This window comes from Apteryx rowi, unplaced genomic scaffold (genome assembly GCF_003343035.1).
Source record: "Apteryx rowi isolate R43461 unplaced genomic scaffold, aptRow1 scaffold_315, whole genome shotgun sequence".
In the NCBI taxonomy this organism is placed as follows: Eukaryota; Metazoa; Chordata; class Aves; order Apterygiformes; family Apterygidae; genus Apteryx; species Apteryx rowi.
The window spans coordinates 458,897-473,032 of record NW_020449586.1 but is presented as its reverse complement, the minus strand read 5'-3'; the positions used below and the strand labels follow the sequence as shown (position 1 = coordinate 473,032).

Below are 14,136 nucleotides of genomic sequence, written 5' to 3'. Positions count from 1 at the left end.
TGTCTAAATTCTTAATTTCAGGCTCCTAAATCAGACATTGCACGATGAACATGAGCCAGTTCTGCCTTGGGGTGGAGGGATAGACTGGACAGCCCTTTAAGGTCTACCCCCAGGCTTTTTTTTGTCTGCCGYCCATAACATTAGCACTTTGAGCACATCAAGGTGCCTAAGCACGGGCTGAACCAAGTAAAGCCTCAGTCTATACCCATTTAGTGAAATACCATAAGGGAGTTCCTAGCTTTAAACATGTTTAAGTTGTTTGTTTCAATGGGACTCAAGGCTAGACTTACACATGGTGCTGAGCACCGACATACTCAGCAAATTACATGCTTCCCAGCACGCGAAATAACAGAAATGCAGAGCTGGAGAAGTCAGTCAACCCATCTCCAAACCCCAAGGTTGGCTCATGCATCCCACAATCCCTGTGAGACATCTGTGCAGTCTGTTCCCTAAAAGGCCCCTAATGGAAACTCTGTGGCCTCCCCAACTTCACCTTCCGTAGCATTAGGGTACCTTTTCCCCTAACAGGGCACCTAAATCTTCACTGGTGCAAATGATGTGTTGCATTTCCTCATGGTCATTGGACTAAAGATCAGTTCAGTTAGTCCATTCTCTGGCAAATCTGTAGTGCAAAAGGGCAGGCAGCCTTGCAGGGAGAGGTCCTGACTACCCCCATCCCTCCCCTGTCCAAGAGCAGCTTTGAAAGCCGACCAGCGCGTGCCTGGCTCCTAACGCTGCAACACCTTCAACTAGCACTAGCCCATTCTAAGTCCTTTTCCATCCCCGCTGTTCTCCTAGTTGCTTTACACTGGTTCTCCTGAATCTCAGCTGAATGAATGAGCATTAAATGTTTCACCATACTGGAAGAGAAATGATCAGAGAGTCCTGGGGACAAGGCAGGTGAAGGGAGACAACTTAGCGGGTACAGCATGGTAGTGGGGAACAAGCAATTCCCAGACAGCTCTCAACTCAGACCCTACTCTCAGCAGACTGGAAGGAAGAGATGTCCATGAAAAGGCATGTGGGGCCTACTGGCAGGCTGGAGRACAACTCAGGGGGAATCAGGGTGGAAGGGAACCCTGGAGACCATCTAGTCCAACCCTGACTTTCATACAGGGATGGAAGAAAGATGAGTGAAAGTCAACACAGACTTGGCTGGTTGAGAGAGCAGCTGGAAGTGTCTCCCACATGGCACAGCTGGGCCATGCCATTTCACGGGAGGCTTCAATGCAAATGCTTGGAGGGGATCTAGCCCCAAAAGACTACTCCTATTTACACCAGACCAAAACATAGTAGAAGGAAGTCTAGTGCCAGCCCAGTCCTTGAGGTACATCACCAACAGCACAAGCCTGATCTTCCACAGGGCTTGTTATTTACAGCTAAGGGCACTGGAGACTTCAGGCCAGTGTATTCTTTACACACGACCTCAGTGGGTTGGTCTGGACGGGGTTCCTGCAGGGCAGGTGGGCCAGGCCAGGACAGGCCACGTCTCAAGGAGCTGGTCTCTTTGAGAATCTCTGTTGGGATTTTGCTTGATTCCAGGGCAAAGGTGGAGCAAGAGAGGAGAGTCAAGTGTTGGAATATAAAAATACCCATTGGAGGAGCCCCTCGGAGAACAAGGCAGGGGTGCAGAGCTGTGGAGTGCCCATTCCAGAAATGGCAGTGGCAAGAAAGGGAGGAGAAAAAGCAGAGATGGTTACCGTCTCAGCCCATGCAGAGCACACAGATGAGCCCTCCCACACCCTTCCCAAAGGCAATGAATGGGGGTCAGCAAAGGGCAGACTTTATGCTAAAGAAAGCAGCATTTCCCCTGTCAGGAAAGGCTATTTGGGTGGAAGAAACCCATTTTGCCAAAATGTGTTTATCCCACCCATTCTGTCACGGAAACGTGGCCAGGCTGTACACGTGCCCCAGCTCTCTCGTAGCTTGTCTCCCAGGCTTTGGGGATAACTGAGCCCTGTGGTCACCACGATACCCAAACGACCATGTCCCTCACTCAGCTCCCTGCTTCAGGCTCTCCAAGATACCAGCCTACCCTGACACCAGTCTGTTCAGCTGGTGCAGAGCAATCAGCTCTGCAGGCAGTACAGGGTCTGAGAAGCAAGTCTGACAGGCAGCCCAAGCCAGCAGCTTGGGATCCCAAGGAAGGTATTTTGTTCAGGGTAACCGAAACCCTCCAACACGTGTGTTTTTCTGAATGAAACACTACCGAATTCCCATGAAAAGTTGCAAGGTTTGGACTTTGCAACTGAAACACACTGAAACTACTCCCTGGACTGACAAGGGTTCAAAGAACAAAGTCAAGCTCCGCATCTCAGCAGTATGAAGCCAAGCACCAGTCAGGTGCCTTCCTGCAGAAGGCCAAACTAGGGGACCAGTCAAGTCCCATAGCCAAAATCCCCATCAGAAACCCCACAGCCCGGAGTCCTCTCCAGATGCAACCACCTTGTGATTTCCACTCTGCTTGGACCAGGCACCTTCTTATCAGAGGAGGATTTTAGCTGGAGCAGAGGTCTAGCCAAGGCCAGCGCAGTCCCTCAGTTATTGCGTGCTTTGTTTGCAGGGGTTAAACACTAATAGATCTCATGCACACACATTACACCTGGCTTAAATGTTACCCTATGTGCCCTGATACCAGGAACATCTACTGGGTCAAGCACAGACCCCAGGTACCCCATCCTTTCGGTGATCCTTAATGTTACTAAAATCCTGATGCTATTGATTTGACTCATCCAAAAAGAAGTGGCTACCCTGTTGGGGCACAATTTTAACTACATCCCCAATGAGAGACAACTAAATCTTATAGACTCACCTCATCCAGACTGGCAGACAGCTCGCTCTGTTTGGARAAGAGAAGGAAAATACAGAATCAGACCAGTTTTCACCCAGAGCCCACCCTYGGGCTTACAATTGCAACAGATATCAATAGAAAAAAATCTGGGGGTGGGGGAGGAATCTAGCTCCTGACCGCTTCTTAAGTCTGGCTGAGGACATGCATAGATAAAAAACATGCCGTATCTTCTGCGCACAAGCTCTGCTCACTCCTCACTGTCCTTTATGCACTCCAGACCAAACTTCTCCCTCCCTGCACCTCTGCACCACCCCAGCAGCTCCTTGGAAGGGGCTGAGACCAGGGCACGCAAGGCAGGAAAKCACCAGGGTTTGTGCGTGCCTGGTTTGCTTCATGTCAGGAGGGTCTCCCACAACTTTCAAGGACACTTCCAAGTTCCTGTCTCCCCTCTGGGAAGGGCACAAGCTCCACCATTTGAGAAGAAATCAGTACCGTTAACTTTAGTATCAGTTAATGCCTTTGCTCGGCAGGGCTGCAGGGTAGGAAACGTGCCARGGAATGATATCTGGAATGGGTTTTATTTGCCCTGTCTTAGGGGTCAAAAGTGAGATGCCTCAGTCACTCCAGCTCTCTTTACTGTCAGCCAAAGGAAATCAGCCTCTCTGCCTGGGGACTGTCCCGTCCTAAGAGCGGACGGACAAACTGCCTCCTGGAGGCAGAAGCAGAAGCAGAGCTACAGACGGGATCCACGCAGGAAGCCGCGCAGGAGCATTTGTCGGAGCTGGGACTCAGCAGCTCTGCAGGCCGGGGGCCGGAGGGGACGGTACGAGGCGCCCGGGACACGAGCGCTGCAGACGGAAGGGCGGCATTACCTCGAAGCCGGGGATGTGATGGACGGCCGGCTGTGGGGAACAAACACACGCGCTTTTAGTTTGTGCTCCCCGTCAGCGTCTGCAGGGGGGCCTGCTGGCCGCGGCAGCGCCCCAAACCGKGCGAGGGCCCAGCCCGCTGCTTCGCAGGGCTGCTCCTTCCCCGACCACCGCGCAGGAGCCTCGTGGACATGCAGAAAGGCTCATCCCTCCCCGTCCCTGGGCAGCAGCTCTTAACCCCCCCCTTCAGGAGCACTGTGCACTATGGGGAGCATCCTCACGGGAGCAGAGCTGAGACCCACAGCGCCGGGGGGAGCTGTACGACCCTCCTTCCCCATTAGCAGCTTGGAGCTYGGAGGGAGAAATGGCCAGAGGAGAATTAGCCCTCGACTCCATGTACACAGAGGCAAACCTGGGCAGCAGCCAGCCCCCGAGGCCGGTGGAAAACCCAGAGGTGAAAAACGTGTGTGTGCACGGAGACAGCGAGGGTGGGAAGCTAACGAGAGCACACGGGGTACGAAGAGGAGCCTCTCCTGCCTGGGCTGGCTCCCAAGCACAGCCTCGCTCCCCAGTGGCTCATTGCAAGAATAGCCAGCGCTGAGTTCGGCCGTTTGCTAGAGAAGTAACAGCCTGCTCAAGCTCTCATAAATCCCCTCCGGAAATTAATTCTGTGCTCTGAGCAAAGGGCAGCGATTCGGGGCCGAACGCGCCGGGCTCTTTGCACAGCGCGAAGGTGCCAAGGCTCTGAGCTAAGCACCGAAGCCGGCCAGGTCGGCGAAGCCGCAAGCGGCACCTCCCTGACGAGCAGCCCCGCCGCCAAGGCTTTGCTTTGCACCGAGCCTTGTCCCTCTAGCGCTGCGAGATGCCTCCCAGCACCCGGCTGCTGCAGCCTGCACCAAATGCCGCAGCCACGTCTCCTTGGAGCAGCCTTCCTCTGGCGAAATCAAGGACAGGCAACTGGAGAGCTGCTCCAGCAAGCTGAGTCCAGCCAGGCGTAACACAGCGCCCAGCAAAGGTATGATCCTGCCGGGTGCTGAGAGACCCCAAGGGAAGAACCCAGCCCCACAGCCGCAGGCGGGACGAGGAGCTCACCTTCTCCCTCCGAATCAGCTCGAAGGCAGCAAGCAGCTCGCCGACGTTTCTGTTCGCCTTGACGACCGGGTACCAGGAGAGTCTCGGCGAGCGCACCAGGCTGGGCTTGCAAATGCAGCGCCCCATGAACTCGTCCGCACCCTGAAAGGGGATTGCAAGCGCAGGGGGGTTTCTGACCACTCCAGGGGAGTTCACCCTGTCTGCGCCCGTCTGCGTCACTCAGCCAAAGCTCAGGTTCAGTGTCTGAAACTATTATGCGATCAGTTCAAAGAAAAAATGATTTTGGTGCCTTTACAGACTCAGATTTTCAAGTTTTCTCCTGTAACTACTAGGGCTAGAAAGGCACTTTTTTTTTTTTTGTGCATTTTGCTTCAACAGAAGATGAGATTCCTATGGTTTCACACAGCTTCCCAGAACAGGAGCTCTGAGTAAAACATTAAGTATCAGCAGCTCTTAAGACACCAGTTCCCTGGGCTGAAACTGGCTTCTCAGCTGCATTTGCTGCTTTCTTCTGGCATCTTTTGGAGGAGGGAAGGTAGAAGGAGTTGGGAGCCAGACTCCTGGGCTGGACAAGCTAACAGCTATGGGCTCTGTTACAGGAGCACAGCAGAGTGCTCTTACAAGCACTGAAATCCCTTCTGCTCTTGTGACAGACGACAGTCAACGTTTTCTAGCAAGGATCCAGGATTATCTCATCTCCCCTCCTCCAGATGACATCACTACAAGACCCTTAGGATGCCTTTGGGCAGCTGCACAAATAACAGCGTCTACTTCACCTACTTCTATGACTGCTTTAAATCCTGTCCTGACTTCTCCCCTCAAAGAAATACAGTTAATTTGACCACTCTGCAAAATATGATGCAGACACAGCTTTGGTAACTAAAGCAGGGCCATCAAGGACATAAGTGGCAGAGCCGTATGCTGAAGTTATAGCTTCTGTGTTTATCGCATCCACCCTTGGTGCACTCGCACCCCAAGGGTCCGGCTTACACCAACACACTTACGTAGGTGTCATGGTCATAGATTTCCACCACRATGTTGGGAGGGGAGTCAGACACGTTCTGGGGGTCCCCAAAGATCTCTATCTCATAGAAGATGAGTGTCTGGTCCCAGGTGGGGTTCAGGGTGTTCTTGATCACCACCGTCTTCTGGCTTTGGTGGAGAAAGGAGACGATGGCATAAGGATCTGCAAGAGATGTTAGACAAAGTGTTAAGGATGAATTAGAGCTACCAGTCTAAGGAGAAAGCAATTAACAGAGTCATAAAAGGGCCAACAGGCTGTGCAGGGAAGGCAGTGAACAGGCTGAGGGAGCTGTGGGTCTTTTAGAMACAGCAATGGCATTCCCATCATGTTCCAGGCAACTCCAACTGAAATAACCATCTCCTTTGGAGGTCAAGCATCTTCCCAAGGTACTTGGCCACTGCAAGTACTGAGGGGCCCAACGGGTCAGCAGATAACTTGGAGTAAAGACGCRTGTAAAGACCCACTGTCACCAGCTCTGCCATCAACGCAGATCTGGGAAACTCCCCATTTGTTCCAAGTAATTCAAGTCTCCTGAGGTAGAAAATGCTGAGGATGAGAGTGTTCGTGAGATGCTTTGAGATCTGGGGATGAAATGGGGGGCAACATGCACCCAGGTCTCAAGGAAGCAGCCCTGTGCTCYGGGTGTGAAGTGGTAGTTTTGAATCCCACAGGAACTGGGGCTGGCAGGGTCCTCAAGAGCTCATTTAAGCCTCCTGCATGGTCCAAGAGGGGAACAGCTCTGCCTCRTCACCACTTATGTTCTGACATAAGAACATATGAGCATAAGTGGAGGGTGGGTACCGAGTCATCTCCACAGTCCATTTCCCCCTTACACTGTCTCCAGCAGTGGCCATAAGCAAAAACCAGGGAAGAGAATAAGAACAGGCTCTCTGATGCTTGCCCTAATACACCAGTTATTTTCAGCACTGCTACTGCCTGAGCTAGATGCGATGTCTATAAGCTTAGTAACCCCCTCCAGAGGTTTGTTTTTCATGGACTTGTCCTGCCTCCCTTGAACCCCCCCACTATGTCCTTGGTGAGGATTTAAAACTGCATGAAAAAAACACCTCCTTATGTTTGCACTGGACCTGGCTCCTGCTACCTTCYTCTGAGGCCCCCCAGCTCTTGCATTAGAAGAGAGAAGGAACAGTCCACTCATCTGCACCAACACACTCGGAATTCTGCAGGTTTCTATCAAGCCGCCCCTAAATTATCTGTTTTTCGAGCTGAAGAGTCTCAGCCTACTGAGCTATTCCTCGTACAGAATCATTTCAGAMCTCTGCTCATTCCAGCTCCTTTTGGGGACGGGACAAGACAATCACAACAGCCCACGCAGCTTCAGCTATTTATCCACGCAAAGACCCACGGCTGCTTCCTTTCCTCAGAAACCTTTGATGAAGGAAACCATTTGGAAAGCCAACGAGACCATATTAACCAGAGCAGCCCTATCCCTCTAGCCTGTGCATATCTCCAGTCGGTGGAGACTCCGTAACCTGCCCCAGTCACATTTCCCAGCACTTCAGTGCTGTAGCATTAGAGATTTCCTGGAGAAGGTGGCTGCAACGTTACTGCCTCCTTCCTGGGATCTTTGACCATTCCAGAAGGCTCAGGAGCCAAACACACTGCCAGCAGCCAGTCAGTGTCCTCATCTCTCAGCCCCTCCACGTGAGCTTCAGCAGCCTCTAGGTCTTGGGGAGGGATGCTGGTTGCCAGCACTCTCAGTTATCCCACCTGGCCTCCTCCAGCTGCCACGCCAGATGGCTCGGGGTCTCCCATAGGGTTGGCGTGTCCTATCTGCCAGCCCTGTGCAGATGTCTTAGGTACTCCAGGGTGCCTCATTAGACCCTGTAGTTAGGCACTGAGTTGGGCCCAAGATATCTTACCCCTAACTTGGCACAAACCCAGAGGTTTCTCACTGTGAGGCAGAAGCAAACAGTGAGGAGTGGCCTCCTTTAATAAGCAAAGCAATTAACACAGGAAGCCTGAAATCAATTAACAGCAGAAACACGAAATCCGATTCCTTTCTAACACCTTCCCTCCCAAACAATGTCAAAGAGCCAGCAGCCGGGAACCAGCCCGCTCCGGCGGCGCTCGGAGAAAGCACAGGCTGGTGGCAGAACTCACATCAAGGCTGCTTGAGGGGCTCAAAACATGTCATGGGATATCGCAAGACCCTGAAAAGACTAACGCCTTTTATCACCTGGTAGCATCTACTGGTCCTTGCTGGACCTTACTGGTCCACCTACTGGGATCAGCATGCCATGATTACTCTATCTCATCTGCCTGGTCCCCAGCAGGCTCTGAGCTCTGACTACCTACACATCCCAACTGCTGTGGTTGCAGGAGGCATCACAGGCCTCATCAGAAGGATGTGGGCCACCTCCTCTGCCCGGCGTCCAGCACGCCGTGCTGTCGCAAGATGCCGACGTGCCAGATGTTGAGGTCCACCAGTGCCCACGGGGGCAACCAGCTGGGTCACCCCAAGCCAGTCCCCACAGAGCTGCTGAAGGCTGGGAGCACGGGCGGCTTTATACCGGGAGGAAAACAAATCCTGCCCAACCTGGGCACGGAGGGGCATCCCCCTGCCGCCCGAAACGGGGCCTGGCTGGGCAGGGAGGCGTCCTCCAGGCTCCCTCCTCTCTCGCAGGGGTCGGGGCAGCGAGGGGAGGTTATTTTCTTTCTTGGCGTCCGGGCTGAAGCAGACGTGTTTAATGAGCCGGGGCTGTTTGCGAGGTGATCGGCTGCAGAGAGCACTATTCACGCTGGGAAGAACCTTTTCCACTTACGCGCTTTTTTCCAGTAAGAGGAAAGCAGAATGCGTTACAATAAACAAAAAAACCATGGATTTGGATTTGCTTTTTCGCTTTTTTTTTTTCCTTCTTCTTTTTAAAGGAGGCCTCTATAAAGCCCCTTTGTTTAGACCCTCGTGTGCACAGAAGGTTTATTTTTATAACTGTGTAAAGCCCCCTTAATGAACTCCTTTATGCTTTGTTAAGGCAGCGGAGATCACAATTCCACATTGTAACATGTTGTTGCTCATGTTGTCCTTGGCTGGGTTTTTCCAAAGGAAGGGACTCCCCTCCCCRCTCCACCAATCGGGGCCATGAGATCACCCCTGTCCCCACCGCTTCCAACAACAAACTCATTGTGGAGGCGGCGGCAAGCGGGGATCGCGCTGGATGCCGACGCTGGGGCGTTGCTTGGGTGCTCCGCGCCTCTCCGGGCTCGTCTGCCCACCCACCCCTCGCGTCTTCCGCTTTGAAACGCCCTGAAATCCCATCCCAGGGCTGTCAGCTCCATGTTTACCCATGCAGACGATACCTGCCAACGCTCCCTGCCTTGGGACGTGCAGGATCGCCTCACAGGGATGCGGGAGTCCCTCCTGCCTGCGGGCACGGCTGCAAAGGGAACGGTGCCGCTGGGGGCTCTCCGGGCGCTCCAGGGATGCCGGGACCTGCTGGCATCCCAGACGCAGCCCCGTCTCCCAGCGATGGCCCTGGCTGCTCCCGTGCAAAGCGGCAAACCAACATTCACCGACTCCAGCAGCCGCTCGTGACGCTGCTCCCCGCTACAAGCCAGCATCACTTCCAGCTTCCCGAATGGCCTTTTTGCATTGCCCCAACTCCTGCTCCAAATCAGGAGGAAGTAGCAACGTCCCCATTTCCCTGCTTTTTCACCTGAAAATGACGCTCCTGAGCATTAACCGGCATGGGCAGCAGAGGCAGCATCAGGCACAAGGACCAAAGAGCCGTGCCCAAGGAGCACCACGCAAAACTCTGCTCTGAGAGCTAGCAAAGGGCTGTGAAAAGCTGCCGGTGAGCAGAAGGTGGCCCATGGGGTGGCACAGCCCTCAGAGAGCTCCAGCTCGGATGTGTGGGGTTCTCGGGCTGCCCAGGTGGGACAGGGCTCCACTGAGCTCCTGCCCCTTGAGGTGGCCACACGGGAATGCAGGACCACGCTCGGCACCTCCCTCCAGCTCCCACGGCCATATGTCCATCTCTGCTATGAACGAAGCGCTCCTAAAACCAAACCACCTTCTTCACCGAGCAATCACAAAACAGCCGAACGGACAACGTGAGGTGTCTTCTTCTAACCTGGTTTCCTAAGCAAGAATACGCGAGCTTTCTTTGCTGAAACATCTCCCCCACCGCCACAAGCCCAATCCAGCCTGTGGGAGACGCTTAGGCAGACAATATCCACCACATCGGTTGAAATGTGGCAGTTTTTTAAATGACTGAAAACAGGTAAGAGGAAGCATTGGGCTGCTTCAGCTTGTTTTGGAGTTATCAGCTGTGCTGGAGCCATGCTTAGCACCATGGAAAAGCTCCTCACTCAAACCACAAAACACTCTTTTCTTCACCTGGGACTAGATTTTTTTCACAAAGGGGCATTTTTTTTTTTTTTTTACAATTCAGTCGCAAGGAAGTACGGTTCAGGTGTCAGCTTCATTAAGGAAAACACCCCCAGTCTTTGATTCCCAGCCCCCTTGCAAAGTTTCCAGGGCGGATAACGGAGAAGCTGCCCTAATTCAATGTTTGGCAGTGAAAATAAATATGAACCATTTTACAGATTTGCCACTGTCAAGTATTTTCTTTTCCAACCCGTTTTTCAATCAATTCTTTCATTCACAATAAACAGAGCACGAGCAAGAGTCTCCCTATTGGGAACGGCCCCTCGGCTCACGGCGAGCCCGGGACCATGAACTCCCGGCTCGTTTTGTGGTGAGGAAGAGGAGGAGGGGGAGGGAAGAGGAGGGCAGGCTGGGGGGAGAGGGCCGTAAAGCAGGCGATGGAAAGAATGATGTTCTTATGTTCTTTCTTCATCCCGTTTCAGCACGCGCCGATTTTGTGCGCTCCCCAGTGTTTTGTTAACATAAAAGTTCCCGGGCCAGACTCAGAGGAGGAATTCCCTTTCAAAACTCCCTCGGCTCTGCTAAGCAAACAAAAAAAGGGAACAAGAGAAAGGTTTGCTGGGAGGAGAGGAAAAGCCGAGACATTGAATCCCCTTGCAGCTCCCATGTGATAAATAAACCAAATGGACCCGGCACCTCTCCAGAGAGGTTACCGCTGTGACGTGGGCTGCAACGGCAGCTGCTGGGACCCCTCGTCCCAAACCACAGCAATCTGCAAACCCTCAGCTGCCAGGCTCAAAGCGAAGCCGCCGCACGCGCGCTGAACCTCTTGAGCGGGCTGTCATCCTGGCGTTGCTGAAAGTGATGTTACATGGTGCAGACAGACCAACGYGCCAGCCCACAGGTCCTCCTCCACCTCCCGGTCCCCATGCCGGCACCTCTCCATAGCCCTAGAGCCACACTGGGCTGATTGCAGCTGGACGCGATCCTGTGCAACGTGCTCTAGGTGACCCTGCTTGAGCAGGGGGGTTGGGCTAGATGATCTCCAGAGGTCCCTTCCAACCTCAACCGTTCTGTGATTCCGTGATTATTCCACCCCCAGCATAATCGAGAGCTCCTACTAAACAGAGGCGTCGCTCTCCCACCTTCAGCCGTCCATGGCTGCAGGGTCCCACTCTTTCCCTCCGGCCGGGTCCAGCACTCAGCTCGTGGACCCGGTGGGACACTATCCCACACAAGGCGACCAGTCTGCCACAGCCTGTGGAGACGCTGGTGTGCCAGGCAGCGTCCTACAAGGTGACGAAGGAGTGACCTCGGGGCATCATCCTGCCATACCTAATCCCAAACCTTGCTTCGCACTGCTGCCAGAAACCACCAGCTTGCGGCTTCATGCACCCCGAGGTGCTCAGGGGCTGATGCAACCCAGGATGGTGCTGGTAGCAGGGAGGATTTGGAAGGTGTTTTGCCATCATAAGGGCTTTGCCGTCACAAGGGCTTGTCCAAAGAAAGAGGTTTCCTTAAGAGCTTTCCCTGCCAGAGATGAGCTCCCCAATCCTGCTGCTAACCATGGGACATATCCTTTCCAGAAGTGGGCACAGGACCTGGGCAGCTTCCCTCCTGATCTCTTCCTCAAACCACACGACAAATCCCCTCCGCAAACCCTAAAAGCAGGACTCCCATTCCCCTGCTCTGGTCTCACCATATGAGGCCAGGCAAGAATCCCGCCAGGATTCGAGCAGATTCAAAAAAAAAAAAAACCTGGATGCTTTGCGCACGCACCCAAACAAAAACTTCAATAGGTCACAGGATACGGTGCCTGTGTGTCCAGAGGCGCTAATTACACCCTTGCACTCCTTTTCCTTTTTCCAGGCACATCACAGGCAACAGACTAGGGCTTCGCCCCACTCTCCACCATCGCAGCATCAGCCCGGAGCCCTCCATCCGCTCTGCATTCATGCGGCTCACAGGCTGCACGGGGAGAGACCAGAACGAGGCATTCTGCCACTGTAAATATCCCTGCCCTTCGTTTTGTTTTTATTTGTCGTGCCCCTGAGCCGTCCGCTACCCAGCCTTGCCACCGGCTTTCAACATCACCTCAGGTCTGGGAGAAGGAGCTATTAGTAAAGCAAACAGCCTCTGACTCACGACTGACCTGGGTAACTTGTGGTTTCTGCTTGGTTTCTCGCATAAGAGTTTCTTGAAACTCTGATTCTTTTGCTGATGGGAATTGAGCTACTTGACTGGCTTCCTTGGGAAAACCCGTGCGTCTCTGTTCTGGTACCGATGTAGAACATCCCTCATTTCACATCAGTAAATACCCCAGAAGTCCAGAAATTTGCTTTACAGACTCCTCCACTCCCTGGCATCACTACGGCACTAATCAACTGCAAACACACGTCTACATAGGCATCGGTGCTTACCAGAAAAGCTGTCCTTATCCATGGCAATCAGATCCCGAGCTTGGTACATATAGCAGCGGAGGTGATATCTGTTCCCATCTGTATTTCGGAAAAAGAAACAGTTAAGCAGGATCTTGACAGATTAACCAGCACAAGAGCTTCAGGCCTTGGGCAGAGTCCAGGGCACCGGTGTGAAATAGCTCCTTGCACATCAGTAAGTGGATTTTTATCCACCACCACCACGCTAGTGTCCGAGGGGAGCTTGGCTTAATCTTCCCCATGCTGATAGCTCTTACCTTCCTGGCAAAGCCCAGTGCCCTGAGCACACCGATAATTCCCAGGAGGACAAACCTTGCCCCATTCTTGTCCACCCCCCTCTTCACACCCATCTGCACTCATGGTGAGTAAGAGGAAAAGGATGGGAAATGTTCAACCAAGGGGTCCCACAGTGGACACCCCACGACCGCAACACCAAGACATACTACATGGGAATTTCACCCTCCCTGCGAAGACTTACAGTCAAAAATGCAGGAAATAGTGGGTCTGTTGACACCAAAACTCAGGGTAGAGACAGATTTGCCATCGTCGCTCTTGTCATCTGTCACTCCCCCCTGCAAGAGAAAGTAACGCGGTGTCAGTTGGGTCGGGGACCCTCGGTCGGGTTGGAGCCCCTTGGTTGACCCAAGGTCGCTCGCTGCTCTCCCAGGAGGAGCAGCCACAGCTGACGCCAGTCCCGGTGGCCAAGCTGCAGCAGCGCTGGGCTGCCCAGCTACGGGGACAAGGGCCGCAGGGAACAGCGCACGCCAGAAGGACTTGGGGCTGAGCTTCCCACAGGGCACCGGGCTGGAGTCTCTGGGTTTACTGGGAGCAAAGAGGTTCAGCTAGAGGAAAAGGAGGTACCGCCTTGTCTGACTCTGAGGACACCTTTCCCACGGATGTCCAAGAGGGCTTTGGGCTTCCAACAGCCACGGCCTCCTAGAAGCCTGGGAAGTTCATGCTCTCCCACCCCTACAATTGGAGAGAGGACCTAGATCCCAGTTCCTGCTGGGAGAATGGGAGCAGCCCAGGAGCTACGTGGACTCGGGCTCCCAGGCATCCCTCTGCGCTGCACCAAGACCCTGGCTCCCGCTGATCCCGGCCCTCCTAGCTGGGGGCTGATGGCTCGGGAAATAGAGGCCACAGGTCCAGCTCCCAGGATTGCTGCTGGTGCAGAAACCTCAAGGTGCCCTGAGGATGGAAACGGGTGCGGTGAGCAGAGATGGTTCAGGCAGCCAGAGATGTGGCCCCAGCTCAGCCCTTCCTGCCGGCACAGCGGACAGGTCCCCGGTCCCCTCCTGCCTCCCACCATTTCACCAGGAGGCTGTTCACCGACACAGGAGAAAAGCCATGCCCAGAAGCACCCGGTTGCATCACTCTGCTCTTGGGGCAGTAGTTAGCAGTCAAAGCAATTTCACTAAGTCCCCCTGTGAGTAAAATTAATGGAGTATAAACTTTGTTAACAGTGATGCAGATGGTGTCAAATGCAGTGAAATACTCCATTCGCTGCTTGAAAGGAGCCTCGTCCGACCTTGGCCAACGATCTTTCCTCTTCTTGTTTTCGCGTGTGAAAG

The 14,136-nt window shown here is 53.6% G+C and overlaps 1 protein-coding gene across 1 annotated transcript in view; it reads right to left on the bottom strand.

The window, feature by feature from the left end:
* Positions 1-14,136, bottom strand: part of DYSF (dysferlin) — a 124,622-nt gene that overhangs the window by 65,352 nt on the left and 45,134 nt on the right. The window contains exons 30-35 of the mRNA XM_026070619.1: positions 13,044-13,137; positions 12,548-12,625; positions 5,757-5,938; positions 4,753-4,893; positions 3,664-3,693; positions 2,813-2,839 (exon numbers count right to left, since the gene is read on the bottom strand). Coding sequence (XP_025926404.1) covers positions 2,813-2,839; positions 3,664-3,693; positions 4,753-4,893; positions 5,757-5,938; positions 12,548-12,625; positions 13,044-13,137 — 552 coding nt within the window. The remainder of the gene's footprint in view (positions 1-2,812; positions 2,840-3,663; positions 3,694-4,752; positions 4,894-5,756; positions 5,939-12,547; positions 12,626-13,043; positions 13,138-14,136) is intronic.